General features: G+C 33.8%; 1 protein-coding gene across 1 annotated transcript; it reads left to right on the plus strand.

Annotated features, from left to right (window-relative positions):
* The first annotated feature begins 13,823 nt into the window (after positions 1 to 13,823).
* LOC131659642 (zinc finger protein GIS3-like) lies at positions 13,824 to 14,715 on the plus strand. Its single transcript, XM_058928801.1, has one exon. It carries the CDS (start codon positions 13,828 to 13,830, stop codon positions 14,713 to 14,715), a length of 888 nt encoding a protein of 295 aa, XP_058784784.1. The 5' UTR covers positions 13,824 to 13,827.
* The last annotated feature ends 2,727 nt before the right edge of the window (positions 14,716 to 17,442 follow it).

Genomic DNA, 17,442 nt, shown 5'->3' on the forward strand with positions numbered 1-17,442 from the left:
ATTAGGTGTATCTATTTGTATACATCAAATACTAAGTTAAAAAAAAAACACAATCACTCAGAACTTTTCGGATATGCATATCCGAACATACATTTTTTCATAAAAAATAGAGTTTATTCAGAGATGCATATTCGAACATATCCTATTTCGCAAAAGATAAGTTTTAGTTGATCAGAAACCTAGAGTCTCAAGGAAGAGCTCTATTTCAATACCTCTATTTTGTTCTGCCAGGGCTCACTTGAATGTGACCCATTTAGTCTCAATCTATTTTCAATTCATATAAACATATGTGTTTGGTAAATAAAGACTTACATTGTGTTTATACAATTCGAGGTGGGACTTACATGTATAGACATACCAAAAGCACCACCTTTCAACAATTCGCATCAACACTTTCATTACACATACAAACAACAGAAATTTTTCACTTTCTCACCATTGACATCCACCTTGCTTCACTTCAATCTAAAACTCTACCACCATATATAACTAACGTCACATGATCCAAACATAGCCTCACTCTCTCGTTTTTCATGAAATATCATAAAAAGATATATGAATCAACAAATGGTGGATCTGGATCAACAAATAAAGAGAGTGAACATACTGTTCACGTGAGTAATATCAAGCCATGGTTTCATGTTACCATTGAAATTAGGGATGCTCAAATTAACCGGTTTGTTGATTTATCTATAACCATATCCATATCTGGTTATCAAAAACCGGTTTATTATAATTTGGTTTTTCAACCAATCTATTTTAAAAACTATTTGGATATCCATAACCAATTAGTTGGATAACCATAGCCAAATAAAATATCCAATATGATTCAAAGCCCAAAAACCTAATCACATTCACGTTTCTCTCTTCTCCTTTCTCTCAATTGAAAACCCAATCCCCTAAACACTATTCTCTCTTCTTCATTCTCGATCAATTTCGGTTCCGTCAATATCATTTTTGACGATTCTCTCTTCTCCATTCTCGATCGACTCCGGTTCCATCAATATCGTTTTTGACGATTCTCTCTTCTCCATTTTCGATCAATTCTGGTTCCATCAATATTGTTTTTGTGCTCTTTCATTCTCAATTTGTGGAAGGAATGAATAAATCAACCCAGGTAAATATATTCATTTTCGAATTTCGTTTCAATTTGCTTGCTCTGAATATTTGTTTTGTTTGAATTTCTGCATTTGCATTTTTTCTGTGTGCTATATAATTGTATTTGAATTTCGTTTCAGTTTGATTCGATTTTGCTTGCTCCGAATATTTTTTGTGTTTGAGTTTCTGTATTTGCATTTTTTCTGTGTGCTATATAATTGTATTTGAATTTTGTTTCAATTTGATTCGATTTGCTTGCTCTGAATATTTGTTGTGTTAGAGTTTCTATATTTGAATTTTTTGTATACTTTCTGTATTTGAATATTTGTTCAAAAGCTTTTGTATACTTTCTGCCATTAACCTGCAGCTATATGCTGAATTGATTTGACATTTGGTTGGTCTTTTCAAAGCAGGAAATGTCTGAATCGAATCTTATGACAGATGAAACAACACAAAGCTTGGGAACTACTCCCTCCGTCCCAAATTATAAGAGAAAATCACTTTTTAGATTCATTGAAAAATTAATGTATTTGGTCTTTATATAGACCAAATACATTAATTATTCAATGAATATAAAAAGTAATTTTCTCTTATAATTTGGGACAGAGGGAGTACTTCTACTCGATCACCACCCCATCGAAGAAACAAATCTTCTGTTTGGAATCACTTCACTCCTGATTTAGACTTGGTTGGTATAGCTAGATCCAACTATTGTGGCTCCAAGCTTAAGTGCAAGAATGGAACGTGTTCCATGGCTGCTCATTCAAAGACTTGCAAGAGTAAAAGATTGAAAACAAATGTGGCTTCCCTTCAACAATGGTGTTAGTCAAATTTACCCAAGAGAAATGTCGAAAGGCAGTGGTTGACATGATTGTGGAAATGGAGCTTCCGTATATGTTTGCGGATCATAAAGCTTTTCGTCGTTGTTTGAATGTATTTCAGCCAAGATATATTCCAATCTCGCAAAGCACTGTAGCACGTTGTCATACTCAAAAATTTGCCCATCATATTTCAAATGATTTGGCTCAAGCACTAAGGAATAAGCTCACTTACCTCTCTCCTAAACAACAACCCCCACAACTAGCGTTTTGCTTCTCTCAAGGAGAAATCAACTTTTGAACCTTCGAATGAATTCCATGGCCTCCCATATGCTTCAAAGCATCCTCATGCCAAGTTTCAAGCTCATTCACAAGTTTGATCAATCAACTGCTCAAATGATCAACAGTCGACCAGTTTGACCTAAAAGTCAACTATGGTCAAATTACTGTCAAAACTCCTGATTTTTGGTCAACATCAATATTTTGAAGTCACATTCATCATTTGATCAAGGGTTGATCATGATTCACCAAGGAAAGATCAGAAATCCACAAAATTCCAAGTTACTAAATTAGGGTTTCTAGGAGAAAGTCAACCCAACTTTGACTAACCATATCTCCCACATGGTTCATTAGAAATCCCCCAACCAATGCTCATTCTCAAGGAAATTCAATTCTCTACAACTCTGATGTTGGGCCCAAGACCAAGAAATTCACCATTTGAGAGATATGAGCCAAAATATTACAGGTCTTTTTTGAAAGTCAACCAAAAGCAGTTTTTTCTCAAAGCCTATATCATCAAAATAATATCTCCAAAGGAAAAAAAGGTTTCAAAGTGGCTTGTAGAGGACAACTTGGTATTTCCAAAAAGTTCTAGAACACTTCCATACCTTAAGAATTGAAGGATTTATGCCTTGACAAAGTTGGTGAATTTTTGAAGAAATGCATGAAGAGGATATTGACTAAAAATGGAAATTCTTCAAATGGGCCCATATTTCTTTGATCCAAACTTGATCCTAATCTTGTTAAAAGTGTCCTGGCCCAATCCCATGCTATCTTATTATTTATTTTTATTTATCTTGATTTTAATTCATTTTAAATTCAATTTAATTAAAATAAATAATGAAAAATCAAAGATTTAGTTTTAGGTCCATAATGTGATCAAAATATCAAGATTATATCACTATAATTAGATCAAATTTTGTGATTAGAGAGATTGAAAAGAGAATATTGAATTTGGACCAAATTAGAAAGTTTCGATGGTGATTTTCAATCAAATTCCAATCTCCTTGATTCACTAAAATATGATTCAATTTGTTAACCTAAATCCATCTCATATATATGTGCAAGCTCATGAGACCTAAAAAAACAAAAATCTAAAGCAAAGAACCCCATTCAAGAGTCAAAAAAATCGTCAAACAAGGTGAGGTAGCAGAGGAAATTCCAAGCCAATTCTAGAAGTTCTGAAGATCGAACAATAATCCTAGAAGCATTCTGAAGCAATCCCAACCCTTACTTGGCCGTGGAGCAGCAAAGAATTACGTCCCCACCATCAAAGTTTGCTGAAGTTTCTTTTATATTCCAATTGTTACAATTTACGCATCATGAATATGTTTTAATCATATATTCTGGTTCATATCGACGCATAGATCGTTTCTGGTTTTTTGGTTTTCAGGATTGATGCAGGTATGGAAAGACGCCATTGTTAGGTTTAGCAAGCTCCAAATTGGGGAAATTGGGTTAGAGGCAAAATTGGACGAAACCGATGGCGGAGTCGATTTCGCATTGATCCACAGTTTTGTCTTTGAAATTCTGGTATGACAGACTCAGGATGTCATTCTGGTACACAATATTTTCCGTTATTTCTCTTCGAACACCTGTAATATCTAACAGAACCAAAAGTTGTTGCATTGTGTTTTGCATACCCTCCTCTAAAGGAAATGTTATCCCGAATCCGCCCTAAATCCAAACATTATTAATCCATCTGCCCATTTCCGCCACTGAATCCTGTTCTTGAAACTGATGTTGTACAGGTCAGGAAAAAGGAGACAAAGAGAAGTATTTTGTATCCAATTAGCCGTCCAAAAAGGAGTTTTGTTACCGTCACCTATGTTGAATCTGACATAATCTGCAAAGAGAAGTATTTCGTATCCCATTAGCTGTCTAAAAAGGAGTTTCTTTTTCAAGAACCATTAAACTTTCCACTAGGTTTAAGCAGGAACCTTGTTGAGATATTTCTCTTTAGACAAAATAAAGTGAGAGATGTTCATGTATCTTGCTTTCAACACTTCCATCCCTAAAGACTCTTTCTCCATAATAATTCTCCATCTCCATTTAAGCAATAAAGCTAAATTGAATTCTTCTATACTTTTCACTCCAAGGCCTCCTAACCAAATTTGTGTACAAATATGACTCCATCTGACCCAATGTATTTTCCTCCTCTCGTCCGTACTTCCCCAAAGTAATCTGGATTGGATCTTCTCAATTTCCCTCCAAATCTTCACCAAAGATTTGTAATAAGAGAAAAGAAAAATCGACAAACTACTCAGAACAGATTTCAGGAAAGTGATTTTTTCTCCAAAGGAAAGCAACTTGCCTTTCCATAAACTTAATCCCAGACTAGTTTTATCCAACAGTGGATTCCGCAGGTTGATTCTCCTGGGATTCCAACCAATCGGGATGCCGAGAAAAGAGAATTCTTTATCTTCTATCCATAAAGATAAAAAGTTGGTAGCCGCAGACAAAAAATATATACTAGTGTTGATTCTGATAACTCTACTCTCATGAAAATTAACTCCAAATCCTGATAAAAGCTCGAAGCATCTAAGAATATCCTTAATTGACCAAACATTCTTCCAAGACCCTTTTCCAATAAGAATAGTGTCATATGCATATTAGATCATGTCGACGTTGCATCTTTCATGGACACAAAAACCTTTGAATTCTCCAATCATAGAAGCCTTCCTCATCAAACCCTCTAGACCTTCGGCTAGGATAACGACCAAAAAAGGGGATAGAGGACCCCCCTGACGTAATCCCTTCCGACCTTAAACTCTTTAGTAGGACTACTATACTGACATCTGACTCGAAAAAATAGCCGCCTCCATCCAACTCATCCAGCGATCGCCGAAACCCATTCTCTTCATCATGTCCCTAAAGAAGTTCCAATTCACCCTATTGTAATCCTTTTCAAAATTGCCCTTAAACAACAAGAAAAATTTATTCGCTCTAGTGGCATAATCAACAATCTCATTGGATACTAGGACACCAGTAAGTAACTGTCTACCTAGGACAAAAGTAGATTGGCATTTGGAAATAAGATGATCCAAAACAACTTTCAACCTCGAAGCGAGTAACTTAGACAAAATTTTATAAATGCATCCTACTAAGAAAACAGAACGGTATTCATAAAGACCTTGGGGATTCCAGATCTTCGGAATCATTGTTGAAAATTTATGATCGAAACTCAACCTTAAAAAAATCATACATGATCTGCGACATCAACATATAAATGTAACACATTAGAAGAAAAAATATGTTTAATGTAAACTTCATCTCTAGACCAAACATCAACATAAAAAATTCAATCGACAATAGTCCCCCCAAATGGATTTCCTAATCATCAATACAATATATTTAATCAACAACAATCCTACCAATAGACTATCTAATCAGCAAGCACCACATTCAAATAGTCATCAGATTTAACCTCAATCCCACAACCCCAACGAGACTCCTAACTCAAGCCAGGTACTTTGTTAGGTAAGGTTTTGGGGACTATTGTCACGATCTAATTAAAAGGCTCAACAAGAAACGTATGTGGTAAGGCTCAACAAAACTTTTGGTTGATCTAAATTCAATACCACAACTTCAATGTTATGTAAGGTACACATTTTTTAACTCTAAAAATACCTCCTACCTCCATAGCTACTAACTTGGATGTTGAATTGTTTGCATGTTTCACTCTACAGAAGGATTGGAGCATCAAAATTTCACTCATTCAAATTTATCACGAGACTCCGATAAATACAACCATCAAGCTATATCGTCTGAAGGGTTCGCCGTCCCTCATTGTGAACCCTGGTTTCAAATTAAAACAATTAGTAATTAAATAATAAAAAATCATTTATTTAATTTATTTTTTAAATATAAAATTACAATACTACTTTAGGTTTAATATTTTGTTTATATATTTATCTTCGTAATTTATTTTGATCTCTTAACTTAAAAATTATTCATATTAGTCTTTAACTTTTTAAAATGTATCATGTTAGTCTATTTTGTCTAATTAACCGCAAACTTAGCTATCAAGTTTTGGATATTTTGTCATTAATTAAATGAAAAGCATTAACATGATACATTTTAAAAAATTAATACATCATTGTAGAATTTCTTTTTAATTAAGTGATCAAAACAAATCTTGAGATTAACATTAAAAAAAATAGTAAACCAATATTTTATGGTGAATTCTTATTTACCCAATTCAAAAAGTTGGGTAAGATTACCTCCTTTGTAAAATGCCTTGAAAACAACAAACAATTGTAGTATTTAATAAATAATTAAATGGTATCATGTGATTGGTTGGAGGTACACTACCCAACTTTTTATGATGGGTAGAGAAGTTGTCCCCATATTTTATATATCTAAAACCTTAAACGAAGTTGCAATTTGGTGGAACCTAACCTTTTGCAAAGTGGTGAGCAAATCTTGTCCCTACACATAATTACCCACATTCATTATGTTTTAGATATCAACTAATGGTCGTAGAATGTTTATAACCCTATAAATAGGGGTTGGCAACATGCCAATATAAGTTGATATAATCATATAGCGGCGCCCCTAAACATTTTAATGTCATTTTCTTGAATGATATAATGACCTTTATGATGTTTTATTTTATTTTATTTTTAAACACACCCTCTAAACACAACTTCTAGAATGCGAATATTTCTTTGTAACCTATTCACCGTGTATATTGTGCATGCATAAGTCTCTTTTATTGACTTAACGTAGGCTCATTCTAATGTTACTATATATATATATATATATATATATATATATATATATATATATATATATATATATATATATATATATATATATATATATATATATATATATATATATATATATATATATATATATATATATATATATATATATATATATTTGTCGGCCGCAAATGCATACAGCACAACACATGTCTTCAAATATGCACCGTGATTCGTGAATTATCATATATGGAAATATATTGGGTAAGGTCCATATCCAATTACTAATTTTTGTGCTGAAGGATGCTTGAAAGTCACGACCATGGTGGTGGACATCAATCATGTATGTGAAACTGAATTAAAAAACTAAGAATGTGTTCAATGCATGTTATAGGTGAAACAAGTTTGAACCAAATTTAAGAACAGTATAAAATTTATTTACTTTTTAGGTTATTGGCATGAATGTAGCTGTAAGTATTGATACATAGTGTATGATTAGACATTTTTGTGAGAGAGTAATCAGTTGTCTATCTAAAATTTTAAGGTGATAGGTGAGTAAGTTTTTTCACTTATAAATGTTCAACTCACCACATTCTTATCCATATTTTTGGGTGGAGGGCTTTACGCGATAGGCTTCCGTCAAGGGAGCTTTTGGTTGATCGTGGCATTATCGCGGAGGAAACCGAATCGATATGTGTTTTTTGTTACAATGAGGTCGAAACTTTAAATCATTTATTGGTGTGTTGTCTTTATTCTAGATTTATTTGGCCGTATGTTTCTTCTCGGGTGGGAGTGGTGATGCAAAGTTTTGATTTGTTGGAGGACCAGTTATTAGGTTTCTTTGTTAAGCTTAATGGGGTGGTGGGAGTTAGGAAGAGATTATTGGTTTGGTTGGCAACAGCGTGGACTATTTGGTGGATGAGAAATGAAATTATTTTTAACTCTCAAGTTTTTGATGAAGGGATAGTAATGCATAAGGCAATAACTTTGGCTTGACTTTGGAATGTTATAAGTGTTAAGTTCAAAGTTTATTGCGATTTTTATTTATGGAACCATTGCCCGGTTCAATTTATGGATAATTGACGGTGTTTGTAATCGGGTGAGTACCCCTTGTGCTCTTTTTGTTGTATTTATTTCATTGCCTATAAAAAAAAGTGTGAGTCCACAATGCTCCCCCTCACTTGTACCGCCGTTGACACTTTTTCAACGAGACACCTCTTTCCTGAGCATTTTGATACAAGTAACTCGGTCCCTTTCTCGAACCAAAGACTCATGATATCATTTGTTACGGGAGTTTTTTACTATGGAGCATTGATACATTGTGTAGGAATAGACATCTTTGTGAGACACACACAACTTTTTTACCTAAAACCTTAAGATGATAGATGAGTGGATTCTCCCACTTATAAATGTTTAAGTCACCATATTTCTATCTAATGTGAGACTATTTTCCCACTTACTCACACTTGTATTATTATTCTAAGAGTAATTGGGTGCACAGTTGCTACTTAGGTATTTATTTTGAAAAGGAATCTAAGAGTAATATGTCCATATCCTTCACATCCATGGCACTGAACCCCTTTGCCTTGTTTGAGCTTCTCTTCAGCTTTAGATCTTTTGCTAGGGTCATAGGTCTTGCTGATGTCATAGGAAGTGTTCTTGACATTGGGTCTGGACTTCTGATCAACCCTTTTAAGGAACCTGTTGAATTATTTTCCAAGCATTGCTATGGCTTCTGATAAATTTTCATCACTTCCACCATTGCTTTCTCTTGAATTATCTTCAGTGTTGGAAAAAAAAGTTATGCTCTTGCTCTTCTTTTCAACAGTGTCACAAATACTTATCTCAAAGGTTTGTAGAGAACCAATGAGTTCATCCACCTTCATGTTGCTGATGTCTTGAGCTTATTCTATAGCAGTCACCTTCTATGGCAGTGATCTGAGGATCTTTCTTACCACCTTTTCTTCAGACATTTTTTCTCCTAAGGCTCTTGAGGTATTGGAAATCTCAAGAATATTCATGTAGAACTCATGAACGGTTTCATCCTCTTTCATCTTAAGGTTTTCAAACTTGGTGGTCAGCATTTGAAGTTTAGACATGTTCACCTTGGATGTGCCCTTATGAGTTGTTTTGAGGATATCCCAAACTTCTTTCGCCAGATCACAGTGTTGCACAAGTCTGAATATATTCTTGTCTATTCCATTGAACAAGGCATTTAGTGCCTTGGAATTGCCCAAAGCCAGCTCTTCCTCACTTCTGCTCCATTGTTCTTCAGGAAATAGAACAGTGGTTCCATCTTCCATTACCTTCTCAGGATATTTCCATCCATTTTCTACAGCTCTCCAGGCCTTGTTGTCCACAGACTTTAGAACAGCTACCATACGAGGTTTCCAGTAGTCATAGTTAGAGCCATCCAGAATGAGTGGTCTATTCCCAAAAACTTACAACTCCTTTTCCATAGTACCGGAATTTTGTTGTCCCTATATCTCACCCAGATATAGACAGGCAGGTTGCCTGCTCTGATACCAATTGAAATTTCTAGTAACTCACACGCGATGTCTTACTGGATGTTATGAAATCCACAATAACACAAAATAATACTTTAAAACAGAAAAACATAAAACAGTAAAGATTACAGAGAATTGTTCACCCAGTTCGGTATACAACAATACCTACTTTAGGGGCTACCAAGCCAGAGAGGGAATCCAATATAAGCAGTATTAATTCAGAGCTAAACTCCCTTGTTTACAACTCCTCGCTTAAGACCTACCCAATGCAATTCCAATCTAGTGCTAGACCTGAGTATCTCCACTCACTCCCCCTCAATCACAGCAGTGATTATAAACTAACTTTAATCAAAAGAGAGAAGACACACTTCAAAAACACACCTTGATCTTGCTTAAAAGCTTTAATCAAGAGACACACACTCGTGCTTAAAATATTAGAGTGACAAAATACCAAAACAACCTATTCCAATACAATCATCAAAAGAAAGTTGCTTCGAGTATAGGAGACTAAACACACAGACACAAAACTATGGTTCTTCACAATAAAAAATCTCTGCGTTCCAAATTAGGATTGCAGTCTTCTTATAGGCAGCTCTTGGGCCTCGGGCTTTCCAAGAAACAAATTAGGGCTAACCAAGTCAACCTAATTCACACGTCATCAGGCTGTTATAGAATATGCTGTATACGCAATCTTCTAGGAGAAATATTCAGCACACCATAAAATGTTTCCTAAATTGTAGATTGAGAGAAATCAGGAAACATAATAGTAAAATATAACAGCTCCTGCTTTCAAACATGTATGTCATGACATCGGTCATGATATTCACTAAAAACCTGTATTAGCTTAAACATATGCAACCTGCATAACACCATATAAAGCATGTCATGACATTTGCCAAGACATTAAACACCCAGGTAAGTTTTACCACAAATAAAGCCAACATGAAATCATCTACAATTATAATAAGATTAGCATTCGAGACACATGTCCTAGGATCAATCTAGCCGATCCTGTAAGTTACCAAAGTTTGTACTCTTGGAAGACTAGCAGTTATTTTTCAGAAATCACTGGTAAACACATAGCATATAATAAACTATATTTCATCTACTATTGACGTGTATAAGAATTTAAAGAACAAAATATTGGTAAGTCATAATAAGTCTATTTCTTGTGACTTAGAAATCTATTTCACGAGCCATATGTGCGTTTTAGTAAACGGTAGTGCCTCGAAAGATTTCAAGGTTCACAAGGGATTGCGTCAAGGGAATCCGTTGTCCCCGTTCCTTTTTGTTTTAGCTATGGAAGGATTGACTTCTTTAGTTAGGAAATCAGTTGAGGTGGGAGATTTCAAACCTTTCAAGTATGGCGAAGAGGAGTTCGTTAACATCCTTTAATTTGTGGATGATACTATTATTTTAGGCGATTCTTCTAGTGATAATCTTTGGAGAATGAAAGTCATATTGAGAGGCTTCGAGCTTGTTTCGGGCTTGAAAATCAATTTCTCCAAATGCAATGTATCAGGTGTGCACATAGGTGATTGACTCTTGAATTCGGATACATCTTTTCTTGGTTATAAAAAAGGTGATATCCCATTCTCTTTTCTTGGTATTGTGGTGGGAGCGAATCCTAGAAGGAAGAAGGTGTGGTCGAAAGTGATCAATAAAATCAAGAATAGACTTTCATCTTGGAGGGGTAGAAACGTCTCTATTAGTGGTAGAGTGATGCTTATAAATGTGGTTCTTAATGCAATTCCTTTATATACTCTCTCTTTCTACAAAGCGCCGGTCAAGGTTATTCAAGATATTAGAAGTATTTTTAGAAATTTCTTGTGGAGTGGTAATATGAGCAAAAGAAGAATCCATTGGGTTAAATGGGAAACAATTTGCAAATCCAAAGAGAAAGGAGGTCTAGGTGTTAGAGATGTGGGTGAGATGAATAAAGCTCTTCTTCTCAACTGGAAATGGAGGATTTAAAAGGAAGATAAAAATATTTGAGTAGTTTCTTGAGGTTGAGATATCTTGATCCGAAATTGAAGGTGCAAGCATCTTGTAGAGAAGTTCTTAATCTGCATGACTCTATTTTGGAGGAGGGATATAATTAATAACGATGTCAAGGTGGATTTTAGTGAAGTCGGTTTCTCTAGTTGTGTTTAGTGCAAATCGAAGAACGGTAACAAAATTATGTTTTGGTATAGTTTATGGTTGAGAGATCAAACTTTTCGCAAAAAATTATCGGATTTGTTCGACCTTTCAACCAATAAATTATGTACTGTTGAGGATTCTTTTTCTTGGGACAATAGGGTCTTTTCATTGGCCTTCTGACAGGTTTCTTGGGTCGGCTTTCACAACAGCTGCTGCTGCCGGTTTCCACACCAGTTCCGCGCTTTTCAAGCAGTGGAATCACTTGCAGTGCATGCTGCCAGCGGCAGTCCCTACCCACGAAGGAAGTGACGAGTTCGACTGGAACTTGAATTCGGACGGGAGCTTTACGTTTGCAAGTATTTCTGTTTTGGTATCTGAGTTTAAGGACTTAGTGTTGATGCTGCATACGGTTAGCTTGTTGAAGGTTATGTGGAAGTTGAAAGTCCCGCCTAAGATCAAGATATTCGTTTGGAGGTTGCTCATTTCTAGAATGCCTATTAAAGATCAATTAATTAGTAGAGGAGTTACCAACATCTCCACAAATCATATTTGTGAGTTTTGTAAAATTCATCCGGAAACTTTGAATCATTTGTTTTTTCTCTATCAAGTTTTGAAAATAATTTGGGAATGGATCTTTTCTTGGTTGGGGAATGACATTCATATTACTTTAGAGGAGTTGATGGACTTCGGGTCTATTCAAGAGAACATGAAGAATGCAAATGTTAGGAATAAGATCAATACCATTTACATTGCTACAACTTGGAGTCTTTGGCTTATGAGAAATACCATGATTTTTGAGAATGTTTCTTATTCATTTGATGTGGTATGTTCTAATGTGTTGTTCTTGTCTTGGAGATGGTTAGCTTGTAGTAATCCCTCGTCTTTATCTAGCTTCTACGATTGGTACAAGTTACCATTGGTTTGTTTTATTGATTTGTAACGTTGTTTGTGTTGTAAGGGTTGCACTCCTAGTGCAATTTTTTATTGCAATTGCAATTAGTTTGTTTTACCGATTTGTTCATGTTGCTTTTGTTGGATCAAATAAATATATTTTTTCCTATTTATTCAAAGGAAAAAAAATTCAACAATAAATTATCTAAAATCACTGAACTATTTGTATCTTGTTGAATAAAAAAATGTCGATCTTGAATAAGAATTTCATCATCTAACTGTTTTCAAATGAGACAATTTAAGTCTCGATGATTTTTTATATTGAAAACAAGTCTCGTTTTTATTTGAAAAGACATTTATTTTATAATTTTTTAGGCTCGATAAAATTCAGTTAAATAATTTTAAAAGAAAATAGTTTAAGGTAGAATTTACTATTTTGGCAAAAAAAAAAATTTATATAAAGGTTAATTCGACATAAACTTTTAAAATTTTGTTCAAGTGTTGTTTTTTATTATTTTAAATGAAACATATTTATTTTATAATAATACATATATATATATATATATATATATATATATATATATATATATATATATATATATATATATATATATATATATATATATATATATATATATATATATATATATATATATATATATATAATATTTTAAATTTTTTTACTAAAATAAATAAGATCCGCTATTAAACTAAATTTATATTTTAGAGCCACATTTTATGCTATAGAAATAATAAGACTAAATATCCTATAATATTAAAATCTAATGTAAACGGATATGTTTTTAAATTTGGTTTCGAGTCCCGTATGTAGATTCGTTGGATTATTCTTGTAGTGCAGGTTTGTTAGTTAATAATTTAAAACTAGGTTTTCTTTATTTGCCTTTTAAGGTTACTCAGTTATTACCTTTTAATGCGTGTGCTGATAGGAACATATTCAATGTGTGTTCTTATTAATTGCAACGCTTGAAGTACTAATATAGTAGACATTTAAACCTACATCAAAACTATGAAATTCAATGTACAAACTCAAACCGTGATAGGAAAATAATGTAAAAGTATTTGAACATATTCAATGTGCAAACTCAAACGGTGTAATATCATTTCTCACATCGTTTCAAATCTTTCAATCAATAAATATCTATCTTATTTGTAATTCAAATAATTCAAATATCCAAAAATGAATGGGTGTAATATACATCCCCTGACAGCAAAATATGAATCAGATATCATTTTCCTTATTCAAAGATTTGTTCGTTAATGCAGAGATTCATTTTTCAAAATAAATAACACCTCTTCTAAGCCACTCTTTTCATCAAACCAAAAACCAACATAAGATATAGTTGTCTACATTTAATTTGTTCCATGGCATCCGAATCCTCTAGCCTCTCAGTCACTTCACAAAATCATGGTGATTCTTCCAAAACAATAAACGTGGTGGTTGACAAGAAGGAGATTGAACAAGATCAATCTTCAAAATCTGATTCCAACATGCATATTGATTTTGTGAAGCTATCGAAGGAGGATTCGGTTGACGGGTCAAAGGTGCAAACGCACAATTTTTTTAGCCATATTCAAGTTGGTGGTTCGTCGTCTCATTCTCCAAATACTGACAATGAAAAGAAAGACGAGAAAACCACTGAAGAGAAGAATTCGGCGGCAAAAGTATCTTACGCATGCAAATTTTGCAATAGAGAATTTCCTACTTTACAAGCGTTGGGAGGGCACCAAAACGCCCATAAGGCAGAACGTGCTTTAGAAAAACAACGTGAACAAAGGTACGTAAATAATGCTTTAGGGTTAGGGCAAACTCACTTGAACCCTACTTACTTTCGTTATCCTAGTTCTCGTTCACCTTATGGATCACTCGGGGTTAGAATGGATTCGATGATTCAAAAACCACCTTTTTTTAGCCCTAGGGTTACACCAAATAATTTTGCGTATAGTCATGGTGGTGCTGGTGGTGTGTGTTTGAGAAATAGTATGGAAGGCAGTAGCAGGGTTGGAGTTCTAGGTATTGGTGGTGCAACTTCTTCTAGGACTGAAAATGGCGCAAATAATAAAATTGCTGCTTTTCTAAAACTTGGAGAGTCTTCTAAAGATGTTGCCACAAGCTCAAACTCAGTCATAGAGAAGAATTTTTTTGTGGATGCTGCTCCTATCAAAGATGAAATTCATCCACCAAAGTTGAACACTGAAGATGAACCTTCAGATTCTGAATCTTCTCGGCTTGATTTGACACTTAAGCTTTGAATAAGTTTCTATATTGTGTTTCCATCTTTTGATTGCTATGCCCTCGAGTTGAAGTTATGGCATGGTGTTTGTTTCTTTTTGTTATGTCAAACTATTTTGAATTCATTTAATTTTTGGTGTGGTTTTGAATAAGTTTTGTGTAAGTCAAGCTTAAGAGTTATTAATTTAATGTGATTTCTTAAATCTTGTTTAGATTACTACCTTGATAAATTACGTTATTTTTCTTAATCATATTAATGCTGTTTAATTTGTCATTTAAAATATTGTGATATTTAAAATAAAAACAGAAGTGTTTGTAATTTTCATTTTGTGAAACTTACTACAACAATGTTAACAAAATATCACTTTTCTCGATCCATTTATTTCAACCAAAAAAGCTCATAATATATTATTTTTTTAATCGGTGAGTATGGAATTCATTAATCCAAAATTTATAACAACCACATTTTATGCACTTTTCACTTGTATTAAACTTCGGTGGTTTACTTTCCAAGCATCAAGCAAATCATGCATATATTTTAGAGATTAATTATTATGTAGTGTGATTTTGAAAAAAGTTGTACACATGAATTTAAGGTGGAGGAAGAACTCTTTTAAAGATTTAGGAAAACATATGTAGGTTATGTAACACCATAACTCCTCAACAATAATTTAATAAAAATCAGAATAATTTATTTTTTAAAATAAAACACAACCATTAGAATGCTACACTTCACAGCTTATTAAAACCTGCTCAAGTATGCGTAAACAGATATATAACACATCATGTCGATGAACCAACAACAATTTAATATAATTCTCAACTTTAACTTCATTAATGCAACAAAAAGAAACATATTCTTTATTTAAAATTCTCAAACAACATAAAGCAACATTTATTCAATTAAAAGGGGAGTTCTTAATACTCCACTAAATCAACAAATTAAAGTGTCAATGTACCAAATTAAGCAATCGCTCATTTTCCCAATATTACGTATCAGAGCATTAACGCCAACTCAAAAACATAAAAAGAGCAACCTCTTATGGACTCCACGGCCTCGGACTACTCATGACTATTTGCACGATGTCGTATAAAGCATCATTCTTACATAAGAGTGAGATTTTACAACAATATAATAGATTATATAATAATAAGTATGCAGTAGATATATGACGCAGATGATCAAACTACACTTCTCACGTTTCTACACCATCGACAACAACTCAAGTATATAATAATTAAACAAGCATACAAAATTCATCAATACATGTCATATAATTCATACTTCGACTATACAAGTCAACATCATATCAATCATTGAATGTCATGCTATGGGACCAACGTCAGGGCATAAGCCCTCAACAATGTATGCATGCAACACTAAATATGTTGTACCCCAAAATTTTTCCTCCTAATTTATTCCTAACTTGCTTAAGCTTTGCATTCATGTGCATCTTTCCATCAAGCAATATGCACACATTCATGTCATTGGCACTATGGTTACGAGATCAAGGTTTCATCTCTTAAGAGTTACAAAGAATGATTGATTTGTTAGTTAATACAGTGAAGCAGAATTCAGGTTTCTGGAAGTTCGAATACAATCCGCATGTTTTCTCAAGCTATCTAATCAAGGGCTAAACAAGCCCTCATCATGAATAGCACCCATTCGTTCCAGTGTCTTTGAATTATAGAAGAAATCAAGTGTTTCTGTTGCTGTGAGATTGTTCAGATTAAATTCAATTTTACTGTTCAACTGAAAAATTCGTAACTTCCTTTCAAAAACTCGTTCAGAATTGGTTCTTTGACCGTTAGAACCGTCTTGACATTCTATAAGTTTTATATGTTTGGGATGGAAGCCGATTCTTTTAGGAAAGACACCCATTAATACAAATAACCTAAAATTCAGACTTGCTGGTCAACTGTTTTCTCGGATAATCTAAAATTCATATCTTATGGCCGAAAAACCATTTTGGAGCGATTCTTGTGCCATAAGAATCATCTTGATGTATGCTACATTTCATATGTTTGGTTCAAGAATTAATTCTTTGAAGAAGATCTATGTATATGCAATTACCCTAAGGTGGTATAGTGAAAATGTAGTGGAAACGGTATGTTGAACCGCCGTCCTTCAGATATTAAAAAATTCATAATTTTTGTGTCGTTCAACATTTTTTAGCAGTTAGTTTTGCTAATGGTTCTACTTGATGTCCTCTTCAGTTCATATAATTGGGTCGAGAGCAAATTCCTCACCAAAAATTCCTGAAGTGCAAAACACGGTGAAAACTGCATGCTGAACTGGATTTTTGATCCACTGCTTCTCGATATTGTGAAATTCACAACTCTCTCAATTTTTATCGGATTGGAACAATTCTAGTGGGAGAATTTCCCTATTTTTGTTGGCTATAACTTTGTTTCAGGTCTCGAGTTTGAATTATACTTTGAAGACTTTGGTAATTGCTCGCTTCATATTGTGCGCACGTAAATAAGCTAAAAATTCTGCACAATTGAAAAAAGAAATCGGGTCGCACATTTTCTCGTCATTCAAAAAATCATAAGTCGTTCATTTTTCATCGGATTGGGGCAGTTTTGGTGGCCAGAGGTCACAAATTTAGTCATCTACAATTTTTCTTCAAGCGTCGAGTTCAAATTATGTACCGAAGGTCATGAGCTTGTGGTTTGTTCGCACACTGTACAAAAAATAAGTTTAAAAATCTACACTAAATGTTTAGTATCAGGTTAACGTCACT

The sequence above is a fragment of the Vicia villosa genome, linkage group LG3, assembly GCF_029867415.1.
Source record: "Vicia villosa cultivar HV-30 ecotype Madison, WI linkage group LG3, Vvil1.0, whole genome shotgun sequence".
In the NCBI taxonomy this organism is placed as follows: Eukaryota; Viridiplantae; Streptophyta; class Magnoliopsida; order Fabales; family Fabaceae; genus Vicia; species Vicia villosa.